Here is a 17,850-nt window from a genome sequence, read left to right as displayed (position 1 = left end):
CACTGCTCCCCTAAACATGGACACTTGAGTCAGAGCAACTGCTCAAGGCTCCCAAAACAACCAGGATCAACTGCCAATGCCAAAACCAAGCTGTAACTTTTATTTGTCAGTGCAATCATTTGCAAGACAGCAAGTTGCAGTAGTGCCAACCTTACAGCCTTCCTCCTTGCATTGGGCCACATTTCTTGACTTGTTCACACAAAATGCTGGACAGGAGCTTAAGCACTCACCTGTCAGCGATGCAGCACCAAACACCCCAACATTGCAGCCCACCCCTGCCTGTGGAGTGCCACCTGCGGCTGCAGCCCAAGGCACCCCACTGCCTGACGAGCAAATCATTGCTCCGCACATCCCTTAGGACCTACTGCCAGGATGATGCCGTGATCCTCAGGGCCTCTGGCACGCACGCATGCATGCATGCATGCATGCAGTCAGCCATGCTGAGTGCATCCAGTGCCTCCCAGTATCCCCAATACCTCAGCTTCCCTATGGCTCCCAGCACCTGGCCGCCCGCCGAGCTCCCCCCTCAGTGAAGCTGGCCGTGGGAACCGTGGGGAGCGAGGCCCCGCCCCTCCTCTCTCACTGGCTGCCGCCGACCAGCGATTTGAATACCGCCCTCTGAGTGGCTGGCGGTGGCGCGGGGCGTGGCGCGCACGGGGCGGGCACACACCTGCCGCGGGCCGCGGGCGATCGACCCGGCCGGGCCGGGCCGGGCTCGGCGACCCCGGGGCTGGTGGTACTGGTTTGTTATTAATCTGAGTTGATTTTTGGTGATTTTGATAAGGAGTGATTAGGACTAATGGAATCTCACAGAAATATCTGTTTTTATAAAAGATAGCGGTGTAATATTTTAAGTAGTCCTAGAGATGTTGTGTTCAGTTTAGAGTAACCATACAGCCAGTTATGCTGCTAGACGAGGCACCATCGTTAGACTGTCTGGGGAAGAAGGTTTATTGCCCTGTAGACCAGGTGTTTTGAGAGTTGTATTGTGAAAGGGCCTCGAGGTGGGTTAAAACTGCAATGTGAGCCAAAGTCCTTGAGTCAAGGACACTGAGGGGGTTCTTTTGAGTCAGTCGTCTGTGGTGGTCACAAAAGCAGCCCCGCGACTCATTTCAGGACTCAGGTGCACATGACCAGAAAGGGGTGGGAGCATGAAAATGAGTTACAGGAATAAGCATGTTTATGTATAAGAATATGTATTACTGTATCCTTTATAATCAGCATGTTACACGAGTTAGGTGTGTGCTGTTGGCGAGATGACTCCCCTGCACACTCGGCCGTTAATAAAGGAGTGTCTGCTTATCTACATCACACTGGTGTCAGTAAGTTCTTTTATCTCATTTTGGTGACCCTGAGGAGGGGGCAGCAGGCTGTGGCTCATCCCCTTGCCTTGGGCCCTCATACCTCAGCCTCTTCTCTGCCCTTCACCTCCACTGCATCTCCCCTGGGACCACCAAACCATCTGCCGAGGGCTTGCCCCTTGTGTTTCCCCTGCAGGCGTCACCCCAGGGGTGAGGTAACATACACCCTAGAGTTGCTGAAGCAGCAGACTCATCTGCAAGCACCAAGACAGCCAAACGTCACCGTGTCCCCTGCACAGCTCCAACGGCAGGTCGGCCCTACCCTCAGCACCCCCACAGAGGTTTGTCTAACCTGGGCTTTACCTGCCATGCACAAGCCCTGCCTGAGCCTCGCGATTCCTAGTGATATGTGCTTAACATCTCTCCTTCACTGCTCCCACTACCACTCAACTTCATTCTCTTCCTGATCTTGGGGAGCATTAAAAAGAAGTTTAATTTCACTTTTCGTTGACCCATTTGCAAGGCCGTTTGCAACCCACTCTAAAAACCTGTTTTTGCCAGACAACCCCAGTTATTCAGCTCAATTAGTCCCCAAAAGCTCTTGTCACTCTCCCAGCTACTTCTTTTCCCAGTTCATTTCTGGAATACAAGGCTGGAAGCAGCAGTAGGATTATACTGGGTACAATATGCTACTTAAAAGCAATAAATACAGTGCACTGACTATCACACAGCTCATGCACATGCTGTAGCCATGCCTTCTTTGTGCAGTGCTCCTATTTTTCCCCAACTCTCTGACCTTGTTGGCTCCCAGTCTGGTTTTAATCCTCTGTAATCTCAATTATATTTTTGTGCATGCCCGTGTGTGGAATCGAAGCCTAGCCAGTGAAAGCTGTCATGCATGCAAACCCCAGGGTGGCAGCCCACATCAAAACCCTGCACCTCTCCCCGTGAGCCCGCAGGCACAAGCTTGAGTACCATGCAGGTGCCTGAGGTGGCCCAGCTGCAGAGCCAAGCGTGACAAGCCTGTGTGCATGCCCTGGAAGGGGGCGCACGCAGCAAGCTGCTGGTCTTTCCTTTTCTTTTTCGGAGCAGCGGCTGTGCTAGTATGTTGATTTTTGCAGGTGTCTTATATTTGGAAGCAGCCTTCTCCTGAACAGCTGGAACTTGTAAGTAGCTAGGAGGGAAAAACCCCCCAACAAAACCGCTGAAATCCATCTTGAAAACAAGGGGAAGCAGCAAAGAAGAATTGTAAGCCAGAGTCTGGTATGAACCGTGATGTGTCTGGCAAACACTTAACACACTAACTTGCACATGGGAGCTCATATCCTTGATCCAATACCTCCTGGGGAAGCCTGACTGCACCGGGTGTAACACAAAGACAGCAGGCTAGGGCTGAGTCTGTAATTTACATTACAAAATAAAGCTTTAATCAATCAAATGGAGAACAATTCTGATAGATAATACAGCATAGGATTTAACAGTGTTGTTCTCAGTTTTTCCATAAACTTTTTTTTTTTTTTTTTTTCCATGTGGAAACACAGCTTCCAGCAGGAACTGGAAGCTTTCAGAGCATGGAAGAAGTTGTTGGAGATTACAGCTGACACCTGAGAAGGGCTCAGAAGTTATTAGGGCCAGCAAACTAAGAGATTCTTCCAAATCACCTGGCAGCAAGATAACACACACCAAAGTACTATTGAGAACACTCTTAACATCCCATCAGGATTACAATGAGGTAATCCAGTGCTCTGTCAGTGACCATCCATGCCGGGCTGTCTACAGGCTGCAGAAGGTAACCCAACCCACAGTTCACACTTCAGCAGATTTCACAAATGCTGTACATTTCCAGTGGCCATTGCAGCTCCAGAGCAAACTCCTGGGCTGGGGAAACACAAGCCACCTCCTGCCCATGGTCACTCCACAAGTCACTATGGCCTGAAGAGAAGGGAAAACTGCTGTATGAACCAGACCAGGGGTGTCACACACTGTCCTCCAGCTTTGAGCTGTAGTCCTCTTGGTGTGGTACACTAGTCCAAACAGAACTTCCCTCCCCTTCCACATCCCTCTCAAACCCAACAATCATAGAATGGCTCTAGAGCATATAACTCCCAAACCAGAGCAATAAACACTTTTGTGCTCCACATATGGTGCCTCTTGGACACTGTGGATGAGATTCACTCCGGAAACAGACTTCTGGCCTTGCCTCTGAGTTGTGGTTTTGCAGCTCTGAAATGCCCAAGACTCCAAGGTAAGGCAGGAAGATGGGCAAGGTCACACATTAAACCCCACGAGCCTTCTGGTGTATGTAAACTACTTTGGAGGTGAGGAAACCACACACACTGCTTGCATGTGACCAAGGTTTTTCAGCATTAGTGCCTAAGAACTCAGCCCAGGATGGGACTCAGGAGTCCAAGCACACAAGGCAGCAGTGGCACATGGATTAACAGTGTCCACTTCCCACCATTTACCTTCTTCAGAGAATGGGAGGTACAAACGGACCCCATTCCTCACCACAAACACGCGTGTCACCCAGTTCCCTCCAGAGGAAGGTGTTCTAGCAGAAATTGCGTAGCTGCTCTCAGCGCTGAGATCGTAACCTCCTTCTCAATGCACTCTGCAGAATTTCTCTGTTTGCGCAGCATGCATGTGCACACACGCCCTGGGAAATGATGAAGAGACACATCAGGCTGGTGCCACTAGCTTCAGCGGCTGGTGGCCATCAGCACTGCTCTGATGTTCCTCCACAAAGCCTCCAGGCACTGGTTTACTCTTGCCACTCCCATTTCTAGCATGAGGAATCTATGTACTTGCCCATTGCTGGGTTGCCAATTTTCTTGTGTGGGTTTTGGCCACACAGGCCTTTTGTTCCTTTGTCATTTCCTTGCCAGTACACATGGCATAGGAGGAGGCCTGGCTGACAGAGGCAGAAGGGCCACCATCTCCTACAGATACTCCAGGACAGAGGCCAGCATGCTGCCTAGGCTCACTCTCCATCTCAGAGGAATCATTCAGTTTTTGCCACCAGTGTTTCTCAACCCCAATCATGCAAACCTCTCCCCACCGCTCTGCTGAAGGCATCCAGGCTAAAAAACATATACTGAGGTTCCAAGAAGAAAGGCAATTAACTGCTGATGACTGCAGCAGCCCTGAGGTAAAGGGCAGTCTCTGCTGCTCCTATCCCAGAGAGGGCCACACACATACAGCAAGGGCATTAGGTCACTTCATACTCCTCTAAGCTATCACAGTTAAGATCAGCATATTCAGCAGACAAAGGAATGAGCCATTCCTGCTCTGGCTGGCTCTGCGTTACCGCAGAAATAGCTCCTAGCTATTCAATTTCCCAAGCACCAGTGGATTTCAATATCCTTTAAACACCAGGAATCATCTCCCCTCTTTCCAGCTGATACTGGTGTTAGCACAGTTGCCACTGTGCTTCAAGTAAGTCACAAATGTGGTGGTTTTTTCAGCAAAATGACTTAAAAATTTATTCAAAGTTACCAAATTTCACCTGGCACAGGTACCAAACAAAAAGCACCCCTGCATTCAGGTGTGGCACTGGAGAAGAAACACGAGACAAGATGACACCATATGTCTCCATGGAAAAAGGATTTACTGCACAGCAGAAATGCCAGGGCATTGATGCACAAGTGGAAGCAGAGTTCTTCCAAGTCTCAAACTGCCCTGATAATGTGCCTGTTGCAACCCACCTCAGATCCTCTCCTTTGACAAAGCCAAGTATCAGATCTGGAAGGGGAGGCCCAAGGACAGAAGGGTTACACCAAATAGAGAATGTGACCCTCAGCAGAAGTTTTTAGAGATTCCACGGCACCCAGAGATCTAGCTGGAGACAACTTCAGAAATAAATGAATGTCTAGTCATCCTGGACAATGCTCCAGAGGTGACAGAAAGGCTGAATTGGGCTCACTGCTTGTCAGAGCACCAAGTAAACAAGGCCCTTGCTTGTAATGAAGGGGCCCCAAACAGCAGCAGGCGAGACATGGAGCATTGTCCCAGCTGCTGGTCTGAGCACTAGGTTCTCCATTAGTCTTGGTCACGGCCCATTTTGCCTGTCAGCCTCCGTCGCTGGGTCTTTGTGGTTCGCCCTGTGGTGGATTTCTGGATTTTCTTGTGTGAGCCTTGCCCACGCTGGGGTCTCTTTTTTTTTGTCTTTTTCCGGCTGTGCATGTGCAGCGTGGCAGTAAGAGAAGAGATCCTGTGCAGGGCAGGAAGAGAGAATGTTTTGGGACAAAGCCTGCAGGAGGAAGATGACACCACACCACCACCAGGAGAGCCCTGTGTGACCCAGCATGAATGGACACCAGCCACAGCAAGCCACAGAGGAACTTCACTGTTCTGGGCACATCTTCACAGAGCAAAAAACCTGCAAGTCTACATGTGCAGTGACAACCACAGAAAAACGAATTTTCTGAGTAATGGGGCTACCCAGCCACCAGAGAGTTAACTAATTCTCTGCATCCCCAAAGCAGTCGTAAATTCTGGATACTGAAAAATGTGGAGTATGCCAAAACTTTAGGGTCTTTTGACCTTCAATCCTAGAGACAAACTCTGCACTCTGCAATACACCCTTCCCTGCAGTATTTGCCAAGAAGGAGGACTAAGTAAACAGTTCAGGACAAAGCCTGTCCTGCACCGCATCTTGCTCCTCCTCGTTCTGCTGCTGTCACCAGCGATCAACGTGATGGGAATGGGAGTGTCTGGGGCAGGCTTGTGCTCTGCCAGTGCCCTCTGCTGGCTCCTGCCCACTGGCACCCAGGCAGCACAGCATCCCCTCCCTGCAACCACACAGCCGATCTGGAAACCCAAGATCCTCCTGATGAGCATGCACAGCCTAGCAGCAAAGAGTTGCATGGATTTATACATACTTTTCAGACAGAAATGGGTTTCGGGACTTCTTGGGCATTGTTCTTACAGGCTTGTTTGCCATCTCTTCCCCCTTTTCTTCTTCTGATCCATCAATTTTTCCCTTAAGAATGAAACAAAAAAAAGAGAAAAAAATCCTTATAGACACATTAAAACAGGCAGTCTTGTGATTCTGATGTTTCTGCTGCCTTCTTGGTTTCATCCTGTTTTGTGAACCATCTAGTTATGGATGAAGTCTTTTATAATTCTCAACATCCCTCACTGTCCAAATCTCAACGTTTATCATTGCAGCCCCTCAAAAATGGACAAACAGCGAGAAGTCCTACAGTAATCCACCCTAAGATCCAAAAACTTCAGCATCATCTTAATGATCGTGCAACTTAAGTGTAAAGTATTAATTGAATGTTTCAGCTTTTTTCTTGAATTACTAATAAAACACCTTTAAATGGCTTTTCAGATTAAAAGATTACCTTAGAAGTGTAAAAGGTTAACTGTCAAACACAGACACTTCCCCAAAAAGCTCAAATCCAGCCACAAGTCATGAAGCTCAAAAGGATCAAGTCAACTAGTGCCTGAAAGCCTCTGTGAAACAAATATGAGATATTGGCACAGGCACAGGAAGAGGCCTGGCTGACAGAGGCAGATATTTTTTAAGAATAGAAGCAACTGCAACCAAAATTGAAAGGTTCCCTTATTTGTGGTCCAAGGACAGGATGGATCATGGAGAAAGAAATCCCTCCTCATGCTAGTAATTTTTCCTAGACAGGACAAAGGAAAGAGGTTGAGGATAGCCCATGCAGCAAAGTCTGAAATCTCGCTGCTTGTGCTGTATTTGCTCTTAAAATGCTACAGTGCCTCATCCAGCCCTGTGACGCTTTTCACTTACACAAGGGCGTTGGAATGCGCTGCCCAGGGAAGTGGTAGAGTCCCCATCCCTGGAGGTGTTTAAGAGTCAGGTCAACATAGTGCTTATAACATATGGCGTAGTTGAGAACAGTCAGAATTAGGTTAATGGTCGGACTAGAAAATCTTCAAGGTCTTTTCCAACCTAGGTGATTCTGTGAAGGGCATCTGGGACTAGCAAAGGACTCTGGGGAGGTTTCATGTGAGCTGTTCACATCAGACATTTCTTTCTCTTTAGAGGCCCAACATAAGTTGTGGAGGAATGTGAAAGTTACGAGTTCCCCCTTTCATCCCTGCTCCTAGTCAGCTTTTTGCTTTTTCTAGTCTTTGGGCATAGTCAGGGAGTACCAGCCCTACCTAGCCGCCCGAAGAATATTTATGACTGATACAGAGAGGCAGCATGAGGTTTTACCACAGGGGTGGTCAGTCCCAGCTGGCGTGCCCCTGAGAGGTCCAGGTCACTGATGGTGGTCACTGTTACAACGTGGTTTGGGTGGTCGATGTTCACAGACTCTGTCCGCGACGTCACCAAGTGCTCCAGTTCATCAGCCTCATCTGGGGAGACATGAAATCCTGCACTGCAAAGTGCCCAACTTGTTGCAAGATATGCTCGCTTGTTCCTGTGGTGCCATGCTGATGGGGGGATCCTCCCTTTGCATGTAGGGTTAAAGGGCAGAGGGGCTTCAACACTGGCACTACAAGCACGAAGGGCAAGCTCCTTCTCCCAGCAGAGGGGCCCTGCTAACACCTTGAAGATGTCCTTCTTGTTGCTTTCTGTACAACCCACTTGACCCCTGTCTCCCCAGGGCCTGAGGGCCGCAGAGGTCACACTGCCCAGCTTCCCAGACGGACATGAGAGGTGCTGACGCTGTGGGAGCGTGCAAGCGCCCCTGCTCCAGCCCTTATCACCCAGTCCAGGGTATCAAGACCACGGGCGCCCACCTCCCGCCCCACGGCCGACGGCCCAGCACGTACCGAGCGCCTCCTCCCTCTCGCTCAGCATCTTGAGGTACTCCTGGTGCCGCTGAGGGATGGAAACAGGTCACTGCAGCGCCTCTGCCGCTCCAGCCGCCCGGGATGGCCCCATCCCCTTACAAGCGGGGCAGGGGAAGCCCGAAGACCCCTCCTGTCCCACAGCTTGGTCCCCGCGGCCTGGCCCGCTCCCAGCCCGTCACGGCAGGAGGGGGGAGACCTTCTCCCACAGAGGGCCAAGGGGTGTTTGTAGGGATACCTCCTCCTTCATCTTCCTCTGCTCCTCCTTCAGCTTCCGCTTAATCTCCTCCAGCGCCGCCTTCCTCCGCTCCACCTTCCGCTTGTGGAAGCCGGTCAGGTACTCCCTGCCGCCGGCAATACAGAACCCCCCCAGCTTTTAGCGACCCCTTCACCACAGGATACCTTCCCCAGTCCCCGGGCCCACCCGGCCTTACCTCCGCCTCTCCTCGTCGAAAGTCACCACCAACCTCCCCTCACGGCCGCCCCAACCCTTCTTCCTGCGGCCCATGGCCGTACCACGCTGCTGCTGCTGCTGCCACCGCTACCACCGCCGCTTCCGCCGCCGCCCGCCCCTTCCGCCGCCGGCCGGCCGGGAAGGACGGCCCCTGCCCCACCCGCCATTTTGTGCTGTCGGCGCCTCGCCGGGTGGGGGAGCTTGAGGGGCTGGTTTCTTCATGATGTGTCAAGCGGGAAGTCCTTGTCGGCTGAGCTGCTGCTGGGCTGGGGGCAGAGTGGCGCCAGGGTGTGGGGGAGCCCCGAGCACCCCCGGCAGTGGGCTGTGGGGTGGTGAGTGGAAGGCGGGGGAGGAACGGCACGGCAGGGCTGCTGCCTTGGCTGTGGCGTGGGTTGAAGGAGCAGTGTGGGGCCGGCATCGGGTCCTCTTGTGCCACCGGTGTGTGGAGCCTGTATGTGTGTCCTTGCCTGCTCCTGCCGTGCTTTCTTCCCCCAGGCTGGGGCAGGAGAGAGAAGCCACTGTCATAGATCTCACAGGTGTCCCTGGCCATAGCATTCAGCCTGGGGTGGATGGGGTTGCTTCGGGCTTGAGTGCCTCCAGCTCCCACTGCTCCTCCGCTGTCTGTCAGCAAAAGATTCAGTGGCATCACCTTGTGCAGCCAGCATAGCACCCGATTGCTTGCCTTGAGACTCGCTCTGCCACTCTTCTTGAGTATTTTACATCTGCATCTCTTCAATAAAGGTCTGAAAGTTTATTTCAAGCTGTTGTCATTGCTTGGTGTCAGTGATACCTGTGCTACTCTTCTTAGCTGGGGAAGGCAAGTGCAGGGGTGGGGTTTGGCTCAGGCACAGTGTCCCAAGATGCAGAACCTGGCTGAACGGCCATGGTTTCTGTAATGGTGGTGAGAGGTACTGGCACAAACTGGTGGGGGCATCAGGACTGCCATCTTCTCAGCTGCTGGCTTGAGTGACTTTGGCTGAACTTTTGAACCTTTCTCGCCCTCCAGTCTTCACCTTAAAGATGGGTGTAATGCTTCTGTGGTGGCCAGCTGACTTTGGTGGAAGTTCCTAAGGCACTGCAGGGAGCCAAAGCCAACCCCCACAGCCCACAGAGCATGACGAGTCCTGACACGGCCTGGCAGCCGCTTGTCCAGAGCCGCCTTGCGTTTATCATGTCCCTTGCTACTTGTGCTCTTTTCCTGGCCTGTCCTTTCACCAGCAGAAATGCGGAAAAACCAGTTCTGTGGTTAATTGCTGCACTTCCCTCCACGCCCATGGGGCAGGTCTCCTCCTCCTCACTCACAGTCTGGGTGCACTTCAGCCTCCAGCCTCTTTGTCCCTGCCTGTGCTCAGCCCTCTCAGGTGCGTCAGGCCTCCGTGCGCTTTCCATTAACCTTACAGCTTCTGCCTTCCCCTTTTCCCTCTGACAGAGCTTCTGTCTCTCTGGTGGCTCCTTCGTCCTTGGGCAACCCTGTGGGTTGGCGTGCAGGTGCAGAAGGTGCAGGCAGCTGCCCTCCTGGCCCTGCCTGGAGGGATAGCATTTCTACATGATGGCTGGAGGCAACGAGAGGAGCGTGAAGGCCCTGAAGGAGGTGTGGAGAAGAGCAGAAAACTCTTTGTGCGCAGACTGCGGGAAGCCAGGTGAGTCTCCGAGGGCTGCTAGAGGAAGAGTAGGAAGCAGGGAGCTGGGGCTGGTCTCTAGCAGCTATTTGGTGTACCAGCTGTCTGGACTGCCCACAAGCCTGGCGTGGAGAGGAAGGAGAGGCATTGCTCCGGGTATTTGCTTCCTCTCCCTGGAGGTGAGTTGTCAAGGGAGGAAGAAGGACATGCTGCTGCAGCGCTGGTGGGAAGAAGGATGGGGACATGGTAGTGCCAGATGAGCAGGGTCTGTGTAGCTGCAGTACTGTGGGTTGTAGTCATGTCAGATCTCAAATACAAATCATGGTCATGCCCAGTCAGGACCTGACAGGAAAGCTCCCAGTGAAATCCTAACTGCTCCAGAAAGAAGGCATGATTCAGGAGGGCATTGTCTCCTTTATGACTCAGCTCTGAACTAACAACCTGCCACAGACACCTTGGAGATTTCTTTTATGGAAGAAATGGCCCTCTGGAAAGGATACCCACTTTGAGGTCCTACAAGTGCTGCTAAAAACACCCATCATACTCTTCCCAAAGGGACACGTGGAGTGTACCACCTGAGCCAGATTAGCCCAAAGACTGGGCTAATTAGTACCATTATACCTTCTTAAATTCTTACAGGAAAATTTTGGATTCAAGGCTGCTTTCTGTTTCTTAAGCTAAATACTGGTGGGGGTTTGCTGTGTTGCACTAAACAGCTCTTGGAGTCTTTTCCCAGAGATGGTTTCATTTTCATCGCAGGTGACCCTTTACACAAAGGGAGCGTGCAGAGCACTTCGGAGGTTTTCAAGGCTCAGGTCAGTAGAGATTCAGATGAAGTGGTTGAAGCAGGGGCAATGAGGAACTAATAGCTATCTTTTTTCCTGACTGGCATCTATCTATACCTTGGGTGTTAATTAATCAGTTCAGATGAAACTGTGGTCATCCAGCATTCTGTTTTTCAGGGCTATGTTCTCAGTTGAGGCATATCTCCCAGGGGAATTTACCACTTTTAGTCACACCCTTTTTTATACCCTCAGATCCTGACTGGGCATCCTCTACTTTGGGTGTGTTTATATGCCTCAGCTGTTCAGGAATTCACCGCAACATCCCTAGCATCAGCAAAGTCAAATCCCTGAAGATGGACCACTGGGATGATGCTCAGGTGCAGGTGAGATCTTTATCCCCACTGGTATGTCAGGTGGCTTGGCTCTAGGCAATAAACTGTCTTGGGAAAATCAGGCCTTTGGCTGTACAGAATTGGAGATTTAATCTGTCCCTTTGCTACACATGCTCTGCATACTCAAGCAGGGATAAGCTCCCCATAACCCACTGGGAGGGGGAGCACGCACTTGCTTTATGTGTCTCCCTGTTCTGTTACTTTATGGCAAATGTAGAGCTCTTGCAATGTATCTTGCCAAGGCTCAGGATCTTTGTTGCTCCAGATTACTCACCACTCACCAGCACCATCCAGCCTCAGTGTCTCCTCTTGGTTTCAGCAGTCCGAGGGGAAAATCTTAGGTAATTCCATGGTCCAAGATGAGTTTCCAGATATGTGATCTCTTGGGAAAATGGCATTTATGGGAACTTGACTTCTCCCCATTACACCCCCTTCAACCCATTAATCTTCAGGGGACTGAAAATATATTCCAGAGATCCAAAGAAAGTAGTCTGTATCTCGCTGCTCTTTGGAGAGGAGTGAAGAGTTTTGGAATATCCTCCCAGATGGCATTGCAAAGCTGTTGTTGAAATTGGTCTCTCCAGAATGTGGGGCATGGCAGCAAATTCCCAGAATGTGGGGACACCTAGCTCCACAGAAGTGACATTTATGGCATTCTGTTGATTCAGGTGCAACCAGTATAACTTCTGAGAGTAGACAAGACCTTTGAGACCCACCTTTCTGTAGCCAGACTTTGCTGGGATGTTGCAATGGAGGGGAAAGAGAGTGCTCCATTAGAGCTCAGTGTGCATCTAGCCCTGCAGAAGATCAGGAAAGAAAAAGGTCCAACATGAGTCTGCATCAAAGGGAAGGCACTAACTCTCTGTCTAACTCTGCAGTTTCTGGCCAGGCATGGAAATGCTGTAACCAAAGCTACATATGAAGCTCACATCCCTATTTACTATTACCAGCCAACCTACAATGACTGCCAGTAAGTTGCTGCATACAGAAGAAAAGGGGGAATGGCAGTTCTGGGCTCCTCTAGTTTATTTCTGAGCTATCTGTCACCTCTTTCCCTAGAGTGCTGAGAGAACAGTGGATACGGGCCAAATATGAACGCGAAGAGTTCACCAAGCCAGGAAAACGGCTGCCATATTCTGATGGTAAGAGGAGAACACAGCATCAAAATATCCTGCCTGTTGCCTTTACTCACTATGAGGAGAAAGCTCATAGAGTCAATGTTGTAAATCCTACAAGTACTCCTGAGAACCCAGCTGGTACTTACAGCGCATTGTTTTGGGGGGAGTTGAACTGTGGGCAGTATAGATTGGCAGTGCCATGGCTTGCTTCCAAGTCTGGTATTACCAGCTGGTATTTTTCGAAGGCATTTGCTGTCCTGGTGGAGCCAGACCTCTGCAGTAAGGAATTTCTGTCTTCCTGCATGCCACCCCCTCCAACCATGGCAGTTGTCTTTGAAATGTCACTGCCAGTGCTGTGACACAAGGCTCTGGAGCCCAAAGGCCTGCAGAGTTGCGTGGAAAGAGTTCTGGTCCCACACCAGGGTCTGTGTGAGTCAGGACTCTGGTGTTCACAGGAACAATCAGCTCTCACACAGTCAGAGCCAGTAGTGGGAGCCAGACTAGGAGGTGGGAAGCATCTCGGAATGTCTTTTGGTGACCATTTATCTGGGCTGCAAACCCAGGAATACCATCAACTTCATGTGTAACTCAGAGGTGAGACCTCTCCCCAAGTGTTTGATCTCAGCAGCAGTCCATCATGTGCTTTATCCCAGAGGTGTGGCTGGGACCCCAGGCTGCATGCAGCTTTCTGATGCCTACTGTGCCTGTGGGGGGATGCTCTTAAAAGTGGCCTTTTGCTCCTAGGGGTGAAGGAAGGTATTCTCTGGAAGCGAGGTCGAGACAATGGGCAGTTTCTACCCCGCAAGTTCCTCTTGTCTGAGAGAGAGGGATGTCTGAAGTATTTCACCAAGCAGGATGTGAGTATGATGGTCAACTCCCACCTCAGTGCATACCCCACCCAGGGCAGTGGAGTCACAGAGATGTTTCTATTCTCTAATCATGTTTCTGAGGTTGCCTTGCTCATCCCAGGCCAGGGATGATAACAGAAATATGTCACTGAAGAGAGAGGCCCTCTTCCTACTGTCAGTGTGACATTTCCCCATGTCCTCCCTTTGTGCTTCCCAACACCCTTCCCTCCTGCCGATAAAAGAACTGATCTTTCACTTCACCCCTGCCCATTTGCCTGGCTGTGTAATCCTGCAGCATCCCTGGAACCAGTCTCACCCCACTGTGAGCCAAGTTGGCAAAAACCAGTTGTTTGGTTTGTTTTGAGGAAGGCTACTTCGCTGTTTGATCATCTCCCTGAAATGAATGGGGCAAGTGCTAATACACTATCACAGGGTGGAAATGGCTTGGGGTGGGGAGGAGCAGGAAATGCCATCCAGAGGGACCTGGATAATCTCATGAGGTTCAACAAAGCCAAGTGCAAGGTCGTGCACCTGAGTCAGGGCAACCTCTGGTATCCATACCAGTTGGGGGATAAAGGGGTTGAGAGCAACACTGTGGAGAAGGACTTGGGGGTATTGGTGCATGAAAAAATTACATGAGCTGGCAATGTGTGCTTGCAGCCCAGAAAGCCAAGGGTATCCTGGACTGCATCAAGAGAAGTTTGGCCAGCAGGTCAAGAGAGGTGATTCTCCCCCTCTGCTCTGCTCTTGTGAGACCCCAGCTGGAGTACTGTGTCCAGCTCTGGAGTCCTCAGCACAAGAAAGTCATGGACCTGTTGGAGCAGGTCCAGAGGAGGGCCACAGGGGTGGTCACAGGGATGGAACACCTCCTGTGAGGAAAGGCTGAGAGAGTTGGGGTTGTTCATCCTGGAGAAGAGAAGGCTCCGGGGAGACCTTATTGCAGCCTTTCAGTACTTAAAGGGGGCTTATAAGAAAGATGGACAAACCTTTCAGCAGGGCCTGTTGCAATAGGACCAGGGGTAATGGTTTTAAACTAAAAGGGTAAATTCAAACTAGATGTAAGGAAGACATCTTTTACAATGAGGATGGTGAGGTTGCCCAGATTGGTGGTAAATGCCCCATCCCTGGAAACATTCAAGGCCAAATGGACAGGGCTCTGAGCAACCAGATCTAGTTGAAGATGTCCCTGATCATTGCAGGGGGGTTGGACTAGATGACCTTTAAAGGTCCCTTCCAACCCAAACCATTCTATGATTCTAGGAGGGGAGTCTTTCCTTTTGAGGTCAGTTAGCGTTTAGACTGGCTCAGCTGTAAAGTCAGATGCATTCTCAGTGTTTCACTGGCAGTTCCAGAGTAGGCACAGCTCAAATCTAACTTGGAGGGGCTGGGTCACTGCTTGGTCTCATGCACACCACACAGTGAAGGGAGTGCATGCCACAACAGTTTTGTTGGGAAGGGACAGTTATTACCTTTTAAAACCCTCTGATCCTGCCTTACCGCACTAAATCAGTAGCTCAGGTCTCTTTCCCACTAGGACTGCTCATGCATACCAAATGTCATTCTGTTTTCAGGCCAAAGAACCCAAAATCAATATTAAAATAGATGTCATCAACGCTACATTCCAGCCAGTGAAGATTGGGAACCCCAATGGCTTGCAGATCACATATCTCAAAGACAACAAGACCAGGAATATATTTGTCTACCATGAAAGCGGAAAGGTATCTGGTTTTAGCATCAAACACTGCAAAGCAATTGAGGTGTTTTGAGAAGCTGCTGACACTAAGTAGTCTGAAGCATGGGTAGGACATGTGTGTGTGAGTTTGTGTAGGTAACAGGGTGGGGATTCTGGCTATGTTTGTGTGTCTGTGAGAGTTTTGCTGCAGGAAGCAGGGCAGAAACACTGGGTGGTTTGTGTGGGAGGAGCTGCTGGAGAAGATGTTCAGATGTGCTGCCTGTGCATGTGGGGAATGGAGCAGCCATGCTGGTGGTGTTTGAGGGAGATGTTGTAGGTGTTGGGGAGGGAGAGCTGGCTGTGTTTATAGTTAACATAGGGTTGGGTGCAGATGGGTGAATTTAGATTGGTCGCTGTTGTTGCTCTGGCTAAGCTTTCTGTCCTGTCCTTTTCCATTCTCAGGAGGTAGTAGACTGGTACAATGCCATTCGCTCTGTGCAGTTCCATTATCTGAAGGTAGCATTTCCCATTGCCAGTGATAACGAGGTGAGTCAGCAATAGAACGTGGTGCTGAGTCTCCCACTGGTACTTGGTTATGTGATAAAAGAGCCCATTAGCTTCTATTAGATCCCCAGGTACAGAAGTGGAAATTGCAGTGTTTAGACAGAGGGATGAAAAAGTGTGTGTAAGAGGGCCTGTGATTGCCAGAGAACAATTGCTCTCTGCTGTTTCTGGGCACTTTGGAGACAGAAGTGACTCCTGGTGAGGCAGTTCTGCAAACATGAATTTAAAAAGTGGATGAATTTGGAGGAATAGAATGAAGGGTTGGGGGCAAAAGCAAATAGCAAAGAAACGTGCCTAAATGATGTTACTCTTGTCTTTTTGTCAGATTAAAAATAGGCTGACAAGAAACTTCCTGAAGGAGGGTTACATGGAGAAGACTGGTCCCAAGGTGATCTACTGTGGGAGAAAAAAAATCTAATGGGGACCTCCCAGAGAGCCACTGATCTCTTCCCTACTTCAATGTTTTCCTCCTGCTGTTTCCCCATTCCCCCCTGACTCTTTAGAAACCCGTGGGAACAGTGTGTGTGCACCAAGGGAGGGGAGAATAAAGGGAAGGGGAGGGACACATGTGAAAGTAGGTGAAGCCAGAGTCCCTGCTTTCTCCTAGAACAACAGATCTTTCTGCATGTGTCTGTGTGTGCGTGACCTTACAGGTATGTAGCATCTAGATTTCTCCTGTCTCAACTCTGGGGTCCTTCACAGAAGTCCAAGCTTTGGGGACAGAAGTTGGGACCCGATACTGATCCCCACTCTCAGCTCAGAAAGGGTGAGGAGGAGGTTGCTGTTAAGTCAGGGCCTTGGTTCAAGTGGTTGGAATGAATTTTGGGTATACATTTGAACTGCTCGCGGCAGAGGGCACTGTCCCCTTACATATGTCACCTTTTCTCTTCACAGCAGAGAGAGGCTTTTAAGAAGCGCTGGTTCACACTGGATCACCGCAGGCTCATGTACTTCAAGGACCCTTTGGTGAGGGGGAGATCTGACCTCTGGCAGCTGCGGGCAACAGTGCTGAGGGCAGGGTCGAAGTGTAACCAGAGTCTTTGCACTGCAGTAAGGGATTCCCCAGCTGCTCTGAATGGACTCTAGGTCTCCCCCTTTCCATCTCACTTAATTCATCCCATGCTTTGTGTTGTTTCACTGCCTGCAGACAATGGGAAAAGGGAGGGCAGCAGTGTCAAGGTGGTGATGGGGAGGACAGTGACATGAGGGGGTGTCATGGAGAGACAGGAGCAGCAGTTCCTCTCTCAGACCTCTTAAGATCTATGCGCTTAAATTTTTCTTTATGCTGCTGGCTTTGAGCATAGCCTCCCTGCTCTTCTGAATCCCCTGACCGTTTTCATATCTTTTTGCTGCTACATCCCTGGTCCTCACCCACTCTTCCCCTGTCCTTAGGTGCACTCCTTCTATTCCCTGGTTCTTCTGGCATTCTATAAATCCCTCTTTCCCTCCTGATGTGCAGGATGCATTTGCAAAGGGTGAGGTATTTGTGGGCAGCAGAGAGAATGGATATAGCGTTCAGAAGGGATTGCCTTCCGGGACACAGGGCAATTTCTCTTGGCACTATGGCCTCACCATTGTCACCCCCGACCGGGAATACCTCTTCACCTGCGAGACAGAGACTGACCAGCTGGACTGGATCGAGGCCTTCACGAGCATCATCAACCAGGCCATGACACCACAGGAATATGCAAGTAAGTGTCTGGATGCTGTTTCCTTCCCCTTCTGCCGCTCTGATTCAGAGTATTGCTCTAATGCACCACCCTTTTTCTTCACTTACAGTTGAAGCCTACTTCAAGTTTAAATCCTAGGAAGCCATGCAGGAACCTCTCTACAACTTGAACCCTACTTGGTCCTGTTGGGTGGGCTGTCAGGAGAGGAGAGGAGATTGACATCGGAGAAACACAGTGCTCTTGAAGCACTCTTTGAAGCACTTTTTTTTCCCTATGGACAGTCCATTTGTTCTGAGGGCCGAATTAAGCTGCTTCCTTTCAAGCACAAGATTTTGCAAGTCTGAATCCTCCGTGCAAATTATCATTGTTAAATTACTGTGATCTGACTGGATGCTGGCAGGCCTGGCCTATCAATCGGGCCTTGAAAACTTGGCACTTGCTGTGTTGGATGTGGGACCTGGCATCACTCTTTCCGCAAGAAAACAGCTGCCTGGCTGGGGCTACACCCTAGTGAGTTGCAGGGGCTGCTGGACTAGGAGAGACTGTTCCTTTACAAGAAATGGCTTCTCTGCTGGCAACAGAGATGTGAAACATCTAGATATTTGATCAGTTGGAGCTGTAGTTGAGAAAAGTCACTTAAAAGATGTAATTTA

At 50.4% G+C, this 17,850-nt stretch overlaps 2 protein-coding genes across 4 annotated transcripts; one reads left to right on the top strand and one right to left on the bottom strand.

Annotated features, from left to right (window-relative positions):
* Window positions 1-2,725: 2,725 nt before the first annotated feature.
* On the bottom strand, window positions 2,726-8,629 carry NOL12 (nucleolar protein 12). 2 transcript variants are annotated; one of them, XM_074902456.1, is made up of 6 exons: window positions 8,510-8,629; window positions 8,314-8,419; window positions 8,058-8,106; window positions 7,495-7,637; window positions 6,182-6,282; window positions 2,726-3,957 (listed from the first exon to the last, which is right to left on the bottom strand). In XM_074902456.1, exons 1-6 carry the CDS (start codon window positions 8,581-8,583, stop codon window positions 3,903-3,905), a joined length of 528 nt encoding a protein of 175 aa, XP_074758557.1. In that variant the 5' UTR covers window positions 8,584-8,629; the 3' UTR covers window positions 2,726-3,902. The 2 variants fall into 2 exon arrangements, with proteins under 2 accessions (XP_074758557.1, XP_074758556.1); XM_074902455.1 differs by lacking the exon at window positions 2,726-3,957 and adding an exon at window positions 4,892-5,511.
* Window positions 8,630-9,857: 1,228 nt separating this feature from the next.
* On the top strand, window positions 9,858-17,850 carry LOC141958530 (arf-GAP with dual PH domain-containing protein 1-like). 2 transcript variants are annotated; one of them, XM_074901350.1, is made up of 11 exons: window positions 9,858-10,169; window positions 11,186-11,316; window positions 12,204-12,295; window positions 12,385-12,467; window positions 13,188-13,300; window positions 14,863-15,009; window positions 15,426-15,509; window positions 15,853-15,915; window positions 16,422-16,493; window positions 16,987-17,218; window positions 17,307-17,850. In XM_074901350.1, exons 1-11 carry the CDS (start codon window positions 10,076-10,078, stop codon window positions 17,333-17,335), a joined length of 1,140 nt encoding a protein of 379 aa, XP_074757451.1. In that variant the 5' UTR covers window positions 9,858-10,075; the 3' UTR covers window positions 17,336-17,850. The 2 variants fall into 2 exon arrangements, with proteins under 2 accessions (XP_074757451.1, XP_074757453.1); XM_074901352.1 differs by lacking the exon at window positions 9,858-10,169 and adding an exon at window positions 10,905-10,963.

This window comes from Athene noctua, chromosome 3, assembly GCF_965140245.1.
Source record: "Athene noctua chromosome 3, bAthNoc1.hap1.1, whole genome shotgun sequence".
Lineage (NCBI taxonomy): Eukaryota > Metazoa > Chordata > Aves > Strigiformes > Strigidae > Athene > Athene noctua.
Note: the sequence above shows the minus strand (reverse complement) of the source record. Positions and strands in the feature narration are given on the sequence as shown.

Bases quoted from the DNA above. Each gene is read 5' to 3' on its own strand.
- LOC141958530 (XM_074901350.1), top strand. From the start codon at position 10,076: ATGATGGCTGGAGGCAACGAGAGGAGCGTGAAGGCCCTGAAGGAGGTG. The intron at 10,170-11,185 runs GTGAGTCTCCGA...TTATACCCTCAG, and splicing joins CGCAGACTGCGGGAAGCCAG to ATCCTGACTGGGCATCCTCT. The intron at 15,916-16,421 runs GTGATCTACTGT...TTCTCTTCACAG, and splicing joins TGGAGAAGACTGGTCCCAAG to CAGAGAGAGGCTTTTAAGAA.
- NOL12 (XM_074902455.1), bottom strand. From the start codon at position 8,583: ATGGGCCGCAGGAAGAAGGGTTGGGGCGGCCGTGAGGGGAGGTTGGTG. The intron at 7,638-8,057 runs GTACGTGCTGGG...ATGTCTCCCCAG, and splicing joins CGAGAGGGAGGAGGCGCTCG to ATGAGGCTGATGAACTGGAG. The intron at 6,283-7,494 runs GTAAAACCTCAT...TTCATTCTTAAG, and splicing joins TGGGACTGACCACCCCTGTG to GGAAAAATTGATGGATCAGA.